The 20,328-nt window shown below is 40.8% G+C and overlaps 1 protein-coding gene and 1 non-coding gene across 8 annotated transcripts in view; both read left to right on the forward strand.

Moving 5' to 3' along the window:
- Nucleotides 1-20,328, forward strand: part of Lin54 (lin-54 DREAM MuvB core complex component) — a 72,796-nt gene that overhangs the window by 41,276 nt on the left and 11,192 nt on the right. For all 7 annotated transcript variants that reach the window (XM_036201176.1, XM_036201181.1, XM_036201178.1 and 4 more), the window contains 7 exons: nt 7,367-7,583; nt 12,929-13,002; nt 13,320-13,517; nt 16,103-16,194; nt 17,090-17,161; nt 18,455-18,557; nt 18,710-18,847. In XM_036201176.1, the coding sequence (XP_036057069.1) occupies nt 7,367-7,583; nt 12,929-13,002; nt 13,320-13,517; nt 16,103-16,194; nt 17,090-17,161; nt 18,455-18,557; nt 18,710-18,847 (894 nt within the window). The remainder of the gene's footprint in view (nt 1-7,366; nt 7,584-12,928; nt 13,003-13,319; nt 13,518-16,102; nt 16,195-17,089; nt 17,162-18,454; nt 18,558-18,709; nt 18,848-20,328) is intronic.
- On the forward strand, nt 5,878-6,015 carry LOC118592634. The gene has a single exon (XR_004946100.1). It is a non-coding gene; the product is annotated as a small nucleolar RNA SNORA7 (small nucleolar RNA).

Below are 20,328 nucleotides of genomic sequence, written 5' to 3' on the forward strand. Positions count from 1 at the left end.
ATAAATAAATAAATAAATAAGCCTTGCATCCGTAGGGCCAGGGTGATGGTCCAGCAGGTAGAAGTCCTTGATGCAAGCCTGGTAGCCTGAGTTTGTTCTTCAGGACCTACATGGGAGAAGAAGAGAACTGACCTCTGCAGTTGTCCTCCATGCTAGTGCAATGGTGTCTACACGTATGTGTACATCACACAAATAACTAACTAAATGTAAAAACAACACAAAATTGCATTCTAGTACCTGGGAGGTTGAGGCAAGAGGATTGCCACAATATCAAGGCCAGGTTAGCCAGGGCTACAGTTAAGACTCATCTAAAAAACAAAGAAGGTATAGAAGTATTATAGAAGAATTTCAAGAGTATAAATGTAATGGTCTATCTCTCTCTTTTTCTCTCTCTGTGTGTGTCTGTCTGTACTTGAAACAGTCTCCCTGTATGGCTGTCCTGAAACTAGCTATATATGAAACCACCCTGGCCTTGAACTCACAGAGATTCCCTGCTTTTGCCTCCCGAGTGCTGGGAGGCACTCTTTGCCTGGGTACAGTAAAAAATTTTAGATGCTATGGAATTCAAATACAAGTTTATAAAAGAAAAGACAAAATACAACATTTTCACTGCTATACATAGTCTGTGTTTCAAAGACTCCAATGGATAATCAGTTCATTATCAACAATATCTTACGATACCAACACAATTACCCTGATGCTCCTGGGAGATTGAGGCACGAGGGTCCTGCATTCAGGGCCAGTCTAGACAACTAGTGGAACCTTTATCAGAGAAGGGGTGGAGGAAGATGGCTCTTAGGTGTAATGGAGTGCACTTTTAAAATGATGTAGCCATGCATTTTCAGATGCTACTGTTTAATAGACTAGAAGATGGCATCAGGCTAGAATTTACAATTGGCTGAGTAATGCTTCAGTCTTCCCCTGGGCTGAAAGAGAAGACGACACAGGAAAGGCACATGGGGGAGCACATCAGAGAGTGACCACTGGACTGGTAAAATTCAGTTGTATCACTTTATTTTATGCCAAGAGGAACAAAGAGATATCTGACTTGATGCTTAAAAAGCAGAAGTACAGATTTTTAGTAAGCAACGAGTGGTCTTTAATATTATAATTATTTGTAGTTTTTACACTAAAGTCCTACATTCACATGGGTAATTGTCCTTAGCTAAGCAGAGGGCTGGGAGGTTAAACAATGCTAAGGGCTTCCTAGTATGAGGAATTGTAATGCTTAGTTGTCAGTGGCTGTCAAGGTCTGCGGTTTTGTGTGCCCTCTGCTGACACCATGGGAGCCACTGAAGAGCTTGTGGTAGGTAGGGGACAAAACTGAACGCAAGCAAAGCAGTGAGTCTTGGAAGTGTTGAAGCTGTGGTTGGAGTAATTGATGCAGAGGTACAGGGAAAGAGGGAGAGACACTAACGAAAGAGCAAATGGAGTTCTTGCCCATAGTGTTTGTTTGCTAGAGTATATTGCAGTTGGCTTGTTTATATACTTTAATAATTGCCATTTCTAAACTAAACTATTTATGAAATTTTATTTTAGGTTCATTTACCTTATTTTATGTTTATGATGTTTTGCCTGCATTTATGTATCTGTATGTCTGGTGCTCTCGGAGCTCAGAATAGGGTGTTGGATCCTGTGCTGGCTGACTTTGTCAACTTGACACAAATCTAGACAGATCTGGGAAGAGGAAATCTTAATTGAGAAAATGTTTTTTATATGATTGGCATGTAGGCAAGTCTGTAAGGCATTTTCTTTTTCCTTTTTCTTTTCGTTCTCTCTTTTCTTTCTTTTTTCTTTTCTTTTCTTTTCTTTTCTTTTTTTTTTTAAGAGATAGGATTTTTTTGTGTAGTCTTGGCTGTCCTGGAACTCACTCTAGACCAGGCTGGCCTCGAACTCAGGAGTCCACCTGCTTCTGCTTTCTGTAGGTTTGGGTTACGATTCCTGGCTCTAATGACTTTCCTTGAATAATGATTGGTGTGGAAGACCTTGCTCCCTGGGGCAGTGCCATTCCTGGGCAGATGGTTCTGGGTGGTTTAAGAAAGCAGATTGACATCCTCAGAGAAGCTTCCTCTTGCTGCAGATGGGAGCAAATACAGAGACTCACAGACAGACATTACGTAGAGAGTGTGGAACACTCATCCCTAAATGGCATGTCTCTATCAAATCCCTCCCCTTAGGGCTCAGGGAACCACATGGAAGAGGAGGCAGGAAGAGTGTAAGAGCCAGAGATGGAATGGAGGACATCAGGAGAACTAGGCCCTCTAAATCAACATGAGCAAAGCTCATATGAACTCACAGAGACTGAGGCAGCATGCACAGGTCTGTGCCAGGTCCTCTGCATATATATTATAGCTTCCAGCTTAGTGTTTTTATGGGATTCCTGAGCGTGAGAATGAGTGGGTCTCTGATTCTTGTGCTTTCTCTTGGGCTCTTTTTCTTCTTTTTGTCTTGTTTAACACCAATATGATTGTTTATGTTTTATCTTAATTATATTTTACTATGTTATATTTTATTTTTATCTCTTAGAAGCCTTTCTTTTTAAATGAGAGATAGACAGGAGGTAGATCCAGATGGGAGGGAGATGGGGAGAAACCAGGAGAAGTAGAGGAAGGGGAAACCATAACCAAAATATATTATGTGAGAAAAAAATCTATTTTCAATTAAAGGAAATTTAAAAAAATAAAGAAAGAAAGCAGGCTGAGTAAGCCATGAGGAGCAAGCCAGTAAGCAGCACTCCTCTATTATTAGTTGTTTTTACTCTTTGGGAGGCCTGCCACCTAGCTCCCAAATAAATACACACAGAGAAACTTATTCTTTCTTATAAATGCCCAGCCTTAGCCTGGCTTGTTGCTGGCCAGCTTTTCTTAACTTAAATTATTATGTCTACCTTTTGCCTCTGGCTTTTACCTTTCTCTATTCCATATACCTTTCTTTACTTCTTACTCTGTGGCTTGCTGGGTGGCTGGGTGACTGGCCTCTGGTGTTCTCTCTCCTCCTTTTCTCACTCCTTTGATCTTCTCTTCCCAGATTTCTCCTCCTATATATTTTCTTTGCCTATATATTCTTTTGCCTAGCTATTGGCTGTTCAGCTATTTATTAATTAGACCAGTCATGTGTTTTAGACAGGCAAAGTAACACAGCTTCACAGAGTTAAACAAATGCAACATAAAAGAATGCAACTTGGGTGGCGGTGGTGCACGCCTTTAATCCCAGTACTCAGGAGGCAGAAGCAGGCAGATCTCTGTGAGTTACAGAGCAAGATCCAGAACAGGCATCAAAGCTATACAAAGAAACCCTGTCTCAGAAAACCAAAAAAAAAAAAAAAAAAGAATGCAACACATCTTTGCATCATTAAACAAACCTTCCACAGCATAAACAAATGTAACACAAATTAATATTTCACAGTACTCCTCCATGGCCTTTGCTTCAGTTCCTGCCTCCAGATTCCTGCCATTCTTCCTTTGTTGGTAGAAGACTGTGATGTGTAGTTGTAAGATGAAACAAACTCTTTCCTCCTTCAGCTGCTTTGGTTATAGTGTTTAATCACAACAGTAGAAACCCTAACTAAGAGTTGGAGTATGGATGATTGGGAGCTGTTGTGAGTTCAGGGAGTAGAACCCAGGTTTCCTCAAGAGCAGACAGTGCTCTTAGCTGCTGAGCCATCTCTATCCCCACAACTAGTTTTCCAATACAAGGAAAGAAGATGTGAAAAAGAAAGAAAAAGAGATAGGTAAGTCCTAGTGTTCATTCACCACTTAGAAGTATATATTGAATGCCTACTATATGTTAGGGCAGGACTCTTTAGGGAAACATGGATATATGAAACCTAAAGTTCTATGTAGGATAAAGAAAACATTATTTTAAAAATGAGCCAAATAATTGTACAAACGTAAAGTTTCAAATCAAGAAAAGATAAAAGGGGTGGTTAGATGGCTCTGCAAGGAAAGGCTCTTCCTGCCAGGCCTAAGGACCTGAGTTTGGTTTCTGGGGCCCACCTAGTAGAACAAGAGCACCAGCTCCAGTGGTGCATCAGCTCCAATTGGGAGCATTGGAGAATGTATCCCAGAATGGGAACACTGGCCTGAGCTGTGTGTTCTTGTAGATGTGTTTCTGGGATAGATGGCAGCCACAAGAGCACAGGACTGGAGATGATGAACATGTTACAACCATTGTGATTAGAGTTGGTAATGGCTTGGAATGGAGAGAAAATAATGAATAATCTCCAAAACAAAGCAAATTTAGGACTAGTTGCATCCTAATTAGCAGGTGGCATGCTCCTGCAGTGAGGTGCTAAAGTCCGAGAGCATGCTAGTCACTTAGTGTCTGACTGGCAGGCTGGGGCAGGCGAAGGCTCCTGAAACCAGTTGTGGATGTTCTACAAGCATCTGGCGGGAAGTGATCTGAGCGGTGATGGTGCAGCAAAGCTGGAAGTAACACAGATTTTGAGAAGTGGCCCCAACGTTGGTGACTTATGCTATGAAGTCTCTGTAGATGAGTGATATTAAAGAATATAATTTGAAGAGAAAGGATGTTCTTTTCCTTGTAATCTGCTATAAGCCTAGTAAGAGTGAACTAGAGTAGGATCCTTTGAGTTCTCTGAATTTGTATTTTGTTTTGTTTTAATTTTTATTACAATGTATTTAGTGTGTGTGCTTGTGCTTGTGTTGGAGTATGCATGGAGATCAGGACAGTTTGCTGGGAGCTTCAGGTATGTTGAGCAAGTGCTTAACCATTGAACTGTACCCTTAGACCTGACAGGAAGATCTTCAAACAAAACACTTCAACTGAGGTGAAGAATTCAGCAGTCTAGATGCATATTAAGAACAAAGCTCCTTCCTTCCTTTTTTAATTTTCTATCAATAGACCCACATTTAAGAAAATGCCACAGTGAATTCTTGAGGCAAATGGTAAAGTAAGAAACAGAGAGAAAATAGGATAGTAAAAGTAAGTTTGTAGATATGCAAAACTAATACCGTAAGACATTTATGTGTGAGATGTCACGATCAAGTCTAGGCCTTGTACATACCAGGCAAGTAAGGACTGTAGCACTGAGCAACATTCCCAAAGCTCATAAAATATTTAGCCCCAAAGAAGACAAAAAAGGAGAGAGAGAAACAAACAAAAAAAGGTTAAATTATTTGAGAGGAGACTACAGTGACTGGTTTAAATTAAATATGTGACTGTATGTATGACATGTAAATAGACTTGGGCCAGTGATGGCTTAGTGGCTTAAAGTGCTGGCTGTACAGGTCTTGCCACCTGGATTGATCACCAGGAAGAGAACTGACACGGACCCTCTTATCTCTGACCTCCAGATCCATGTCATGGGTACACATGTGTTTGTCCTCACTCAGACAAACACATCATAACCACACATACATAATAATAATAGATATGTATTTTAAAAATGGAGACAGATTTGTATACTGATTTAAAAAGTCGTATCTGACTTAGGCAGTTGAAAACCAGTTAGGTATAGCTTATAAGAATGGTAGCTTCACCGGGCGGTGGTGGCACACGCCTTTAATCCCAGCACTCAGGAGGCAGAGCCAGGTGGATCTCTGTGAGTTCGAGGCCAGCTTGGTCTCCAAAGCGAGTTCCAGGAAAGGTGCAAACCTACACAGAGAAACCCTGTCTCACCCTCCCCCCCAAAAAAAGAACGGTAGCCTCAAGCTTAAGATAAAGAAAAGTTTAACAATTAAAAGGTATGAGTTTTTGTTTTTAACATTTTCTTTTTATGTGTATGAGAGTTTTGCCTTCCTGTATGTCTGTGCATTGTGTATATACCTGGTACCTACAGAAACCAGAAGAGGGCCTCAGGTCCCCTGGACCTGGAATTATAAAGGAGAGTTGTGAGCCAGGTCCTCTGCAAGTGCTGGCCTCTTGAGATTGGGTCTGGAGAGTGGCTAGTATTCCGCCAGCTCCAGAAGCGTGAGGGAGAGCAGCTGAGCAGAGGTACCCATCTATTCCCACTTTGCTCAGTAGCTGGTGATGGGAAGACACTCTGCAGCATCACTCGGGAAAACAAGAATAGCAAGTGCTCATGACTACTGAACTGTCTCTCTAGTTGTCTCCATCCCCATTTGTAAGAATTTATTTTATTTTCAGTGCTATGAATGAAGCCTGGGCCCTTGAATTCTAAACAAGCACTCTACTACTGAGCTCTGCCCTAGGAGATAGGAAAAAAGTGTGAATAAGGGAGTTTAGATTGTCATCTGGTAGTTGTCTGTAGACTAAGTGGGGGTATGTGTAATCTTTTATGAGCTAATATATTACAAGAGATTAAACTGCCTTTATTTTATTTATTGTTTTAAGTAGGATTTCATGTGTCACCGCAGCAGCCTTGACAAACTCACCGTCTGGCCTCAGCTTCTGCACTGCTGAGGTTGCCAAGTGTCCACCGCCCACACCCAGTTCACCTTGGCGTGTGTGGACAGTGTGTTAAACATGAGTCACACCTAAACTAGGAGCATCTCATGAGACTAGTTGTTTTCTGGGCTGCATCTGAAATTTCATTTGCTTCCCAGGAGGTCTCAGCTTACTATCTGATAGAGAAAATTATTAAAATGATTTTTAAAATTTGACTCAGATTTGTTATGCCCAAAATTGGTTAGTTTCTCTAGACAACCATTAGTTGGAATAATTTTGAACAGTATTTGTCATCATGTCCATAGGTTTGTGTAGCAGAGTGGTAGGTGTTATAGTCTTCCAAAATCAACTAACCTTGATACGGGAACAGAACGGTCCTTCTAAAAACATAGTCAATAAAAACAATATAGTTCGTTTATTTGGTAAAAACATCTGTATTCTCGTTCTAATTTGAGAGTCAAAAAAAAGATAACTGTCAGAAATTTTACCTGATAGCAACAAAATTGTGTGCATTCTTGCATTTTTTCAGCTTTAAATTTTTTTTTTTATTTTTGAGATTATAATTACAATGTTTTTCTCTTTCCTTTCCTTTCTCTAAACCCTCCCATATTTCCCTCCCTGCTCTTCTTCAAATTCTCCTGAGTTTTTTAAGAATTATTTTTTAAGTGTGTGTGTGTGTGTGTGTGTGTGTGTGTGTGTGTGTGTGTGTGGTTTCGTGCATCTGAGTGCAGGTGCACGCGGAGGCTAGAAGAGTGTATTGGATGCCCTAAACTTTGAGTAGCAGGGCGTTGAGCTGCCTCACATTGATGTTGGGACCAGACTCTGGTCCTCTGGAGAGTGCTTTTCACCTGAGCCATCATCTCTCCAGCTCCAGCTGAAGTTCCTTTTCATTCTTTCTGAACAAGTTGTTGAGACTTAAGAGCACACTCTGTTACCTTAGTGACTGTCGTAAGTTAACAGGTTAATGGTAGACATGTTGTTCTATATTATTTGACAGGCAGTGAAATCAGCTGTGCAGACCATCACTGTTGGAGGGATGAACACGTCACAGTTTAAGACCATCATTCCTCTGGCAACTGCTCCCAATGTCCAGCAGATCCAAGTGCCTGGAAGCAAGTTTCATTATGTCCGACTTGTTACTGCCACAACAGCCAGTAGTTCAGCCCCGCCAGCTAGTCAGAATCCCAGTGTAAACACTCAGCCTCTTCAGCAAGGTTTGTGACCATGTTTCTTTTAACAGCAGTGAACACTGTGACAGAACATTGCTTCTGTTTTCACATCTGGCATTTCCTCCAACAGTATGAACAAACAGTGGTTACAGAAGACAGTGAAGTACGAGCATAGTTGTATGTAACTACTGTTTCATTCCAGGAGAAGTTAGTTACTCTAATACCAGATAATCATGAGTATTCGTTAATTGAGTAGCCATTTTACTGCTAATTAAACCCTTACTGTTTATGCCAGTGGGACAGCTTTATTTACTCTCTGAACTAGACAGCTCTTTACTAAAGCTTGGGTCAGTTGACGGGGCAAATGATCAGTGTATAAATAAGAATGTGGTTGAGTGGTGGTATCGCACGCCTTTAATCCCAGCACTCTGGAGGCAGAGCCAGGCGGATCTCTGTGAGTTCGAGGCCAGCCTGGTCTACAGAGTGAGATCCAGGACAGACACGAAAGCTACACAGAGAAACCCTGTCTCGAAAAACCAAAAAAAAAAAAAAAAAAAAAAAAAAGAATGTAACAGTTAGCCAAATGTTTTTTTGAATAGTACTTACTTTAAGATTATCATTGGCACTCTACCCATCAGCTGATAGAGTGCTTGCCGTGCATGCAAAGAGCCTAGCTTTGCTTGTAACACCACAGACTGGGTGTGGCCGTGCACGCGTTGTAAACCCAGCACTTGGGAGGTGGATGCAGAAGGAGCAGAAGTTCAAGGTCCTCATTTATGTGGCAGTTTCAAGGCCACCCTGCAATAAGACTCTGCCAACAGACAAGCATTCCTGTTACCTGATACATATGCACACATGTAACTGTTCTCTCATGCTTGGCTACTTTTCAAAAGTTGAGCAGAATGAAAGGTTCAGAATAACTTAGAGCTTGGAGCCTGTTTTTCTTTGGAAAACTGCATTATGTTCCAACAATGTCAAGTTAAAGAGATGAGTATGTGGTTAAGTGGTGGAGTGCTTGCCTAACATATGTAAGGAGGGCTTTAGGCTTGATCCCCAACACCACAAAACCAAGTGCAGAGATAAATGCAAGAATCAAATACCAGAAATTATTTATTTTTAGTTCCCTGTGGAGGGTGGGTCAAGTGTATTGCACTCATGTGGAGGTTCTCTTGGGGAAGCTGGTTCTCTCCTTCATTATGTGAGTCCCAGGGAACCAACTCAGGTCTTTAAGCATGGTGGCAAGCACCTTCACCTCCTGAGCCATCTCCCTGGTCCTGTCATAGCATTCCTCTTCATTTAATTTGTTTGTTGATTATGTATGAGTGCTCTCTCTGCATATATGACTGCAGGCCTGAAGAGGGCACCAGATCTCATTACAGATGGTTGTGAGCCGCCACCACGTGGTTGCTGGGAATTGAACTCAGGACCTCTGGAAGAGCAGTCAGTGCTCTTAACCGCTAAGCCATCTCTCCAGCTCCTATCATAGCATTCTTAATGAGTCCTTTTTTTTTTTTTATTTTCAATACTTACACTCAATAGGGACGAATCCAGTCTACATATGTGTCATAGTGAAATAAATCAGTTGTATTTTATGGGTGTTGGCATGTGTTTAGTGTGCCATGACTCCATCCAGTGTAACAGTAGCTTGTTTTATTCATTGGTAGAGTAAAAGTAGTGAACTGTAGATGCGGGAAGGGAGAGGAGTGGGATTGGACACCCCACAACTCTGATGTGTTGATTCCTTCCAGCTTGCGTCTCTTTCTGCATCTCTCTACTCTGTTTTTTGTCCTCCTTACAGTCTCTGACCGACTCATGCTTCCAAACCTCTTTGCCTCCCTCTTGCCTCCTCCACCCTACTCTGCCCTCTTCCAACCCATCCATACGTATTCTGTGTATGCAGTTTCTCTCATAGGCACCTGTATTTTACTTTTCTGTCTTTACATAGAACTGCATATTTGTATTATGTAGTATTTTATAGGAATAGCAAGGAACCTAAGTGTTCCAGGAGGCTGAGTGCAACACACACGTGTGCATGCATGAAGGGAGGAGGTGAAGACCACCCCATACTGATGTGACTGGGCAGGTCACAACCCTTCAGTATTCTTTTCCTGAGCACCAGAGGATTATCCCATCCATGCTGCTTGCTCAGCACAGGAGGGTAACCATGCTTTCTTCTGTCCGAAGAGCAGATGCTAGGGGTCAGTGTACATTTGAACTTTCTCTTTAAATCCAGTGTTGCTAGTGCTCATCTGTAATGGCTTTTATAACTTTATTCATCCTGTGATGTAACTGAGGAGAATCTAATTCAGAAATAACTTCCAATCCAATGCCACTGCACTGGGTTTAGTCACTGTTCTAATGCTGTGAAGAGACACCATGACTTTTATTGAGTGTATATTTGTTTTCCTTTTCTTTGAAATCTCAGGGCAGTTTACCTTCTTAGTAGTAGTTTTTTTATTTCTTGAAATTTAAATATAATTACATCATTTTACTTCTTCCTTTTCCTCCCTCCGTCCCTTCCCATGCATCCCCTCTTTGCTTTCTCTCAAATTCATTGGCTCTATTGTAGATGAGTGTCTAAATGGTCTTATTAAATACAAAACATGGAGCCTAATATAGGGGTGAAGGCCTTAGAGAGATCAGGGAAATAGGGAAAGAGCCACCAGGCAACCTGACCTCACCAACTCTGCAGCTTCCAAATGCCACAACTTCCTGTCTACCCACGCACATAGGCCTTGCTGTTCTGCCATCTGATTTGCTCTCTCTGTTCAGCTACATCACTTCCTCTTCATACACAGCTCTGTCACTTTCTGTCTGTCTGTATAGATCTCCAGACCTCTATGGTTAACTAGTTTTGAATATAATGCATGTGCCACCATACCTGGCTCTGTTTCCAGTGTGGCCTTGAACATAGAGAGATCCTGCCTGCTAACATGCATGTGCTAACATTGCATGTGCTAACATTGCATGACTTCTGTGTTGTGGCTGGCTTTTTCCTCTGATCTTCAGGCAAACTATTGATTAAAGCACAAATAAAATATCACCACATTTCAGCACAAATAAAATATCATCACATTTCCCCTTTTTGTCTAAGAAAAAATTTTTAAAAAGTTATAACTAAGAAAAACTATATATAAAAAGTACAATAACTATATACAATATATACAAACAATAAATACATCAACAATGTCTAGTCCATTTGCATTTGACAAATTCAGAGAAAATACTCCACTTTCTATCCTATTTTGGTGAGTCCAAAATGTACTGAATTCACTTTCTATCCTATCTTGTATTAACAACAGAAAACTCTCTTATGATGTCTTTCAAACTTATACACTTAACACCTCTTAGTGAATTTCTTTTCTGAATTTCTTAACAAGGAAAAATATAACTATCACTATAATCTTCAACTCCCTCAAAGACCCTAGAAGGAAATAATATTAACTGAGTAAAAAGGAAGAACAAACAAGTGACTTCGAAAAAAACGTGAGTTATGACAGAAACATCCAGAAGTTTTCTCCAGTCCCCGCCAGGCCCTCCCCCCCACTAGGCCCACTTATAAAATAATCACTCAGAAGCTTATATTATTTATAACTGCTTGGCTATTAGCTCAGGTATATTATTAACTAGCTCTTAAACTTAAATTAACCCATAATTCTTATCTATGTTTAGCCACATGGCTTGGTACATTTTCTCAGTTCTGCCTTGTCATCTTGCTTCCTCTTTGTCTGGCTGGTGATTCCTGACTCTGACTTCCTCTTCCCAGAATTCTCCTTGTCTGCTTACCCACCTATACTTCCTGCCTGGCTATTGGCCAACCAGCATTTTATTTATCAACCAATCAGAGCAACACATATTCACAGCATGCAGAACGACATTCCACAGCAGACTATTTCTTTAATTTTTGTTTCTCTCTCTCTCTCACACACACACACACACACTCATAAATATAACCTGCTCAGTCCCTATAAAGTACTTGTATGATTATGATTTCAGTTTTCTGTGGGTCTGGAGAGGTGACTCAGCAGTCCAGATAGCACACGCTGCCCTTGCAGAGGACCTGGGTTCAGTTTCCAGCACTTAAATGGCGACTCAACAATCATCTAATAACTCCACTTTCATGGGATTTGACACACTATTAGAACCAGACATGCATGTGGCACACAGAGACAAATGCAGGCAGGCAAAACACCAATAACAAATCTAAAAAAAATTTTAAGTAATTTTTCTTTTATTTGGGTGCTTGCCTAATCTGTTCAACAATATAATCCTAAGAACAAATGCTTCATATTTTAGTTTTCTGGGAAGCACTGGCCAGAATATCATTTATTTAGTAGCAGTGGTTACTTATTTAGTAGTAGTGTTGATAACTGCCGTTTATGGAGAATTGCTATTTGGTAGAAACTATTTAAGTCCTCTTTAATGAATTAACATCTTTAATCCTTATACCCTGTAGTTACATTCAAAATCCCAGGCCAAGAGACCACACAGTTAAAAGTGGAAGAACTGGGGTTTGAACCACTGGATCCTCTGACTTTAGAACTTACTCTTTTCTAACTACTAAAGTGTGTGTGTATACATTCCTGTGAGTGTGTATGCATATATTTGAGTGTGTGTATGTGTAGTTATGCTCATGTATGTATGTATATATGCTTGTGTGTACATGTGTGTGTATGTGAATGAATGTGTTCATGAATGTTGTGTGTGCCTATATGCTTATTGGTGCATGAGTGTGTTGTATGTGCAGGTGTGCACATGCATGTATATGTGTGTGCAAGAATGCATGGTATGGGTACACATGGATGTGTCGGAGTTGTAGGAGTTGGTTCTTCCCCTCCATCATATGCCGGCTCAAGAACTCAGGTTCTTAACCTTTTTGCCTTGTTGTCGATTTTAAATACTGAGTTGTACAAACATGATCTTTTCTCTAGCTTGAATTAAAACACAGAAATTAGGAATAGTGGCATGGAACGGTGTCCTTAGTCGAATTTATAAATGGCAGATATTGCTTGTGTGGTGAGCACAGGCTGAAGGAGTTTCTGTGGGTAGTCACTCAGCTGGGTGGATTACTCACCTTAGAGTAAGCAACTTGGAAAGGGAACTCCCTTTTTTGTTTGTTTTGGTTTTTGTTTGAGACTAGGTCTCTCTATGTAGCCCTGGCTGGCCTGGAACCCATTATGTAGATCAGGCTAGCCTCCAATTCACAGAGATCTACCTGCCTCTGCCTCCCAAGGAAGGTAACTAGCTGGATTAAAGATTGTGCAAAATGAGAATCTAGTGGAATGCTTTAAACTGTTTCTTAAGCATATCTTGAAGGAGAATTAGTCTTCAGTGTTTTGAGTACTGTTTTTTGTAAATAAATTGTTCTTTTTTCTTCCCCTTTTAAAAAGCAAAACCAGTGGTTGTTAACACAACCCCCGTACGGATGTCAGTTCCATTCGTCCCAACTCAGGCCGTCAAACAGGTGAGTATTGCATAGTTTCTCAGTTGTTCCCAAAGGGCAATTGGAGTTTTAAGTTCAAAGTTCAGATTTGGTTATAAGAGACTGGACATGGGGGCACATGCTTTTAATCCTAGTACCCAGGAGGCAGAGGCAGGAAGGTTTCTGCCTGTTCAAGGCCAGCCTGGTCTATAAAAGGAGGTCCAGGCCAGCAGGCTACACAGAGGAAAAAAAAAATTTATGTATAGGAGATTTATACTGACTTGAACAGCTTAATTGATGTTTTTTATTATTTAATCACAAATTTACCATCTTAAATTTTTTTTTTTTAAATTTTTTAGGTTGTTCCAAAACCAATCAATTCAACTTCACAAATTGTAACTACTAACCAGCCACAGCAACGGCTTATCATGCCTGCCACTCCACTGCCTCAGATCCAGCCCAACCTCACTAACCTGCCACCAGGCACTGTGCTGGCACCGGCTCCAGGGACAGGGAATGTGGGCTACGCAGTGCTTCCAGCTCAGTATGTCACTCAGGTATGTGGGTGGAGGGACTAATGCTTCAGTACTGCTAGCTGGCATTAGAATGTCTAGCTCTACTGTGTTGTAAGGCCCATAGAAGCGCCAGCTCTCTGTTAAAATAGCTCTTCCTAAAAGTGGAAACAGTAACTGAACATTTGAGTTTAGTCCTTTGTTTAGAATTATACAGCACAAATAAGATTGGGCAATTTGGGACTGGAGAGATGGCTCAGTGGTTAAGAGCACTGGCTATTCTTCCAGAGGTCCCAGGTTCAATTCCCAGCACCCACATGGCAGCTCACAACTATCTGTAGCTCCAATTCCAGGGAATCTGACACCCTCACACAGACATACATGCAGGAAAAACATGAATGTGCATAAAAATAAATCATTAAAAGCTGGGCAATTTGGAATAGCTTAAGAGGGCAAGACTATAGATTAGAGAGCTAGTTGACATTTAGCTGGATGGTGGTGGCGCATGCTTTGAGTCCCAACACTTGGGAGGCAGAGGCAGGAGGATCTCTGTGAGTTCAGGCTAGCCTGGTCTAGAGAGCAAGTTCCAGTATAGCCAGAGCGACACAAAGAAACTCTGTCTTGAAAAACTTAAAAAAAAGAAAAAGAAAAAAAAGTTAACATTAAAAATCAAAATCCCAATGATTTAGGAAAAACCTGTGCCCACATTAATGTTCATCTGCACACACCTTTGAAAATAAACTGTAATTCACATTTCTTGGGGACTTCTTTTGAGACAGGATCTTACTCTAGCCTAGGCTGGCCTGGAATTCACCATGCTTCCATCTTCAGAGTGCTGGGAGGATAGGCATGAGCTACTGTTTTCAACAAAGGTTTCAGGGGCTGGAGAGATGGCTCAGGGGTTAAGAGTGATGACTCTTTTTCCAGAGGACCCAGGTTCAATTCCCAGCACTGACATGGCAGCTCACACCTCTCTGTAACTCAAGTTTCGGGGGATCCTGACACCCATGGCAAAACCACAAATGCACATAAAAATAAAATATAAAAAAACAAAAATAAAAAGCACAGGTTTCATGTCTTACACAGAGAGAGAGTTCGTTAGTTAGCTAGTTAGTTTGTGTGTGTGTATGGTGTATATGTGCATGCATGAGGGGCACATGTCTGCAGGTAAGTATGTGTATCACATGTGTGCAATTCCTTATTCAGGCCAGAGGGTTGTGTTTTCCTCCATTCCTCTCCACTTTATATATTGAGGCATGGTCTCTGACTTAAACTCAGAATGTGGCAAATTGCCTAGTCTAGCTAGCCAGCTGGCCACTGGGATCCTGCACAATAATTTTGGTTGGGTCACCACAACTGCTGGGCATTTACATGGGTGCTGGGTATCCAAACTCTGATCCTCTCTTCTTGTTTGTTTTGTTGTTGTTGTTGTTGAGACAGGGTTTGTCTAGTTAGGGTTCTCTTGCTGTGAAGAGACACCATGACCACAGCAACTCTTACAAAGGAAAACATTTAATTGGGTGGCTTACAGCTCAGAGGTTCAGTCCATTATCATCATGGTGGGACATGGTGGCATGCAGGCAGACGTGCTGGAGAAGGAGCTGAGAGTCCTACATCTTGATCCAGAGGCAACAGGAAGTGTACTGGTGGAGCCTGAGCAAAGGAGACCTCAAAGCCCACCCCCACAGTGACAGTGACACACTTCCTCCAATAAGGCCACACCTCCTAATAATGCCACTCCTTATGAGCTTATGGGGGCCAATTACATTCAAGCTGCCACAGCATTTCTCTGTGTAGCCCTGGCTGTCCTAGAGCTCACTCTGTAGACCAGGCTGGCCTTGAACTCAACAGAGATCTGCCTGCCTCTGCCTCCTGGGTGCTGGGATTAAAGGCGTGCACCACCACACCTTGATCCTCTCTCTTGTATGACAAGCACTTTGCCCACTGAGCCATCTCTACCCCTAAGCTGTGATATTTTAGTGATTTGTTTCTGCTCTCTGCTTATCGTTGGGATGGAAGCCATGTATTGCCTCTTGTCAAGTTGTGTGGGAGTGCTGGTGACAGGAAGCAGGTGCAGATGGAGCTTGCCTTTGCTGTGTCTGGATCAAGCCCACAAGCACTTTGTTCCATACTGTTGAATTGAGGAGTTTGATCACAAGACAATGAAAACCCACATGTGTTCTTTGCTGTTTACTCTGTTTTGTGTGGCTATGATTTTAAAAAGCTCGGTATTTTTATCGTAACATTTCGTATGCTTACACAGCCTTGCAGAATAGAAGTTGTGCATGGACTGCCCCCTTTTTCATTGTTTGTAATGTGATGAATAACACAGTACCTGTCTTATAGGTTAAGAGATGTTATTTCAGTACTTGTAGGGTATTCACCTAGAATTTTCTATAATCCTGACATAGTCTTCTGTGGAGTATTTTTTTTTATATCTGTAATATTCAATACTGTAAAACATTCATGCATTTTTACTAGTATTGGTTGAGGTCTTTGGAAACACACCATGAGGCTTATATGGAATTCCCCATTGTTTTTCCTTTTTTGAGTAGACATACTTATTTGTTATGCCTGAGAGTGCTATCCATTTTTGCAAATATTATATGAATTTATTTCTTTGCCAATAGTTGCAGCAGTCTTCATATGTATCTATAGCAAGCAACTCTAATTTTACTGGAACATCTGGTATCCAGACACAGGCAAGGCTTCCATTCAATGGGTGAGTATTTTTTAAATATGTAAGTTAAATTATTAAGTCAGTTTAAGCATAGCATTAATAGATTTATTCCAAATATATGGCATTTGATTTTCCCTTTATTATTTTTTTAAACCTAGTTTGGTCCGTCCATCCCCCCCCCCACCGTTAAGATTTATTTATTTATTATGTATCCAATGTTCTGCCTGCATGTATGTCTACAGGCCAGAAGAGGGCACCAGATCTCATTAGAGATGGTTGTGAGCCACCATGTGGTTGCTGGGAATCGAACTCAGGAAGAGCAGCCAGTGCTCTTAACTGCTGAGCCATCTCTCCAGCCCCCTGATTTTCCCTTTAAAGCTGTGTATTTGTCTAAAGGACTCTGTTTTGATAGTTCAAATGGACAAGTTTGGAGACTATCAGTGAAGGACGCACTATGGCTTTGCCAGTTTTGCCATATTTTCCCTCACTCTGAACAGTGTAAAGTGATGTTACCTGCTGTTTTCCCGGGTTAAGCTTTGGCTTTTTGTCATTGTTTAACTGTCTGTCCCTGCTGCCTTTGCTCTAGCAGCCTATGAACAGTGTGGAGTTAGTTAGAGGGTGTCAGTCTGTCCCTGCTGCCCTGTCCTTCCACACACCAGCTTCTCCTTCCTGCCTTCCTTTCCAAAATAAACCCTAGGAGTTCTTGAAGCTATTTTCAGCCTCTGTTCTTTTAGAGGAAAGAGTGTGTACCATGTATTCTTAAGCAGTTGTTGATCATATTTTTAAAATTGTAAATGGAACAATCTAGTAAAATTTTGCTAGAAATGGATGTATTTATTTGTTTTACTTTAGGAGTAATTTATAGATTGAAGTTGTTTCTAGTTTTAAGTAATTATCTTGATTAATTGAAATTATTTTTTTGTGTGTGTCTGGATAGCATAATCCCATCAGAATCTGCCAGTCGGCCCAGAAAACCCTGTAATTGTACGAAGTCACTGTGTTTGAAATTGTGAGTAATATATTATTCTTTGCTTGCTTGATACACCTAGAGATGTTCTTAAAAATAAATGAAGTTAGTTGGGCATGGTAGTACAAGCCACATAATCCTAGCACTTGAAAATGGAATCAGAAGGATCCTCAGCTACATAGTGAGTTTGAGACTAGCCTGAAGTACATGGAACCCTGTAGGTAGTTAGATGACAGACAGATAGATGGATGATAGGTGGAGAGATCTAATTACAAATTCCTAACAGACACATTTTATTAAGTTTAAACAATTTAAATAAACCTAAATGTGAATGATTGAACACATGCTGTAGCATAAAAACTATCCTTCCATTGATTCAGAAGGAAATAATCCGGGCATGGTGGCCCATGCCTATAATCCTGGCACTGAGGAGACTGTGGCAGGAGGGTGGACAGGAGTCCAGGATCATCCTGGCCTGTCTGTGGTAGTGAGTGTGGCACAGCCTACACTATAGTGCCAGACTGTCTGTAAAAACAACAGACAAAAACAGAAGAAATTATGTTAGAGTTCTCCATACACTAGTAGTGCCTAGGGACCCAGGTTATGTCTCATTATTAACAAGTCTGGTTTTGTTTATAACCTTATGTGGTCCCCAGCTAGGAAGTACTGTAGTTGTAAAGTCATTGAACGATGGCCTGAGAGTTGGCTCAGCAGTTAAGAGCACTAGTTGCTCTTACACAGGCCCAACACCTAAATGGGTGCTCACAATCACCTGTAACTTCAGCCTCTGTCTGATACCCTCTTCTGACCTCCATGGGCACCAGGCACACACATACATGAAGGCAAAACACTCAGACACAAAATAAATAAAAAGCAAACAAGTTAATTGTATGATTAATTTTCTCATTAGGATTAAACTAAAAGGTCTGACATGAACAAGTTCAGTAAAAAAAGTACTGGTTCTATTGGAGATTTGGATCCCAAGCAGCACTATTTCCAGTGCCTGGGAGTCTGTAGTGAGAATGAAGCCAGTCTCCTTTTGCTCAGGATTTTGAAATAACTCATTTCAGAGCACATCAAATCACATAGCTCTTGTGTTGGCATCTGTTAGTTTGACTGAGTTTTTAGGATGAAATTCCAGGAGTTGTTGGCTCAGACTTTGAGCTCTCATGTGTGATTGACAATCTGTATGTGTGGTTGTTAATCCTGTGTCTAAGGAGCTCTGAGTCCAAATGTAAGACATTTATCACAAAGGTAGAAGGTATGTGTATGTATAATTATTTGCTATTTTACTTTAAATGACTTTTTAATCTTATACTGATTTTTAATCTTCAGATACTGTGATTGCTTTGCAAATGGTGAGTTTTGTAACAACTGCAATTGTACCAATTGTTACAACAATTTGGAACATGAAAATGAAAGACAAAAAGCGATAAAGGTGATTCTTTTCATTTAACTTACAAAAATCTCCTTTTACCTATTTTTAAAGAACTCAGTTGTTTTACAAAGGTAAATACTAATTCTTTACTTTGGAAATATTTAAATTGAACCTATGGTTTAACCTCAGTTGTTATTTGTTTGTTCCAAAAGGCATGCCTTGATAGAAATCCGGAAGCCTTTAAGCCGAAGATAGGGAAAGGAAAGGAGGGGGAGTCTGATCGGCGGCACAGCAAAGGGTGTAACTGCAAACGGTCAGGGTGTCTGAAAAACTACTGTGAGTGCTATGAGGTAAGATGTGTGTGGCAGGGGGCAAGGTCATCTAGCCGTCTTTCGGAAATGTTACTTCAAGACTGGCAAACCACTGTACTGTTAGAATTGTAAACATGCAGTTAGGGCAGGGCCCTTGGAGGAAAGGCTAGGACCTTCCAGGCAGGGCTTGAGAAGAGCCGTTCCTTAGACTCATCATTCCAGATGGGGGGCGCTTTCATTATCTGAGCTACAAGTCTATGACTTAATTAATGGTCATTAATTAATGGTCATACATTACTCGAGAGTGTGGAAATCAGAATACCAGTATACTAATTTCTCACTTAAAATAGTACCATCACCACAGAGGACTACAGCAGAACTTCTAAGCCACGTACAGTACTACCCACCTAGCTCCCTTCATGGACTTCTTAGATATGTATGGACACCAAGTAGCCTGCATTCTGGGGTAACCCTGAAATAAAAGGTTGTCTTGACTAAACCACCAGTAGGCCCTAAGGAGGACTGCTCTGCAGGAGGGAGCACATGGCCTTTTTGTAGTTGAGTTACCATTACCTGGATCCCTGCTCACTGGGCCTGCTGTTTTCTCTGGAGAATGTATTTGCTGCTCTGTCTTTACAGATCACGTGTAAAATTATCTGCTTCTTCAGACAGGGTCTTAAATTTATTATTTATTTTCAAAGCTTAAATGTAACCATCTGCCTGTGCCTGGTATTAACCCTTTGGTTGAGTCATTCCTATAGTTAGCTCTTCTATATTTTCAATCTTTCAAATGTCATTTTCAAAGGGGAACTCCCCCACCCCCAATTTTGACAGAAAGCCTATCCTTTCATTTGGCAAAATCACACTAGTAATGGGTATACCCTTCCTTCGAAAAATATCTCCTGCATTTCCATTATGTTCTCCCACATAAAACTAGCCACATTAAGGTTTTGTGTGCTGTATTCTTTGTGAATTTACTATTTAAAAAGTCAGGTGCTGGTTAGTATAACTTAGAGGTAGAGCACTTGCCCAGAATGTACAAGCCCAGCTTGTATGTATTTATCAAAAATGAATAATGTGATTAAAAGGTCAGTTTCTCTCAAAGTAGGAACTAATGTGTTAGTCCCACAGTCAACTGAAGTGGAAAGCATATGAACTTTTTTTTTTTTTTTTTTTTTTGGTTTTTCGAGACAGGGTTTCTCTGTAGCTTTGGAGCCTGTCCTGGACTAACTCTGTAGACCAAGCTGGTCTCGAACTCACAGAGATCCGCCTGCCTCTGCCTCCCGAGTGCTGGGATTACAGGCGTACGCCACCACTGCCTGGTGAATATGAACTTTTTAATTCTGTGACTTCTTGAAATCCAGCAAGCCAGTTTTTCAGCTAATGCTAGAATATTTTTGCTTTTTCATTGGACTAACTCATAAAACATTTTCTTGTGTATAGAAACCATGTCATAGAAAACTTGGAGTGAATATGTATGAAACAAGTATAACATTTTGGATTTGAAAGCCATTAGAGCA

The sequence above is a fragment of the Onychomys torridus genome, chromosome 10, assembly GCF_903995425.1.
Source record: "Onychomys torridus chromosome 10, mOncTor1.1, whole genome shotgun sequence".
Taxonomy (NCBI): Eukaryota; Metazoa; Chordata; class Mammalia; order Rodentia; family Cricetidae; genus Onychomys; species Onychomys torridus.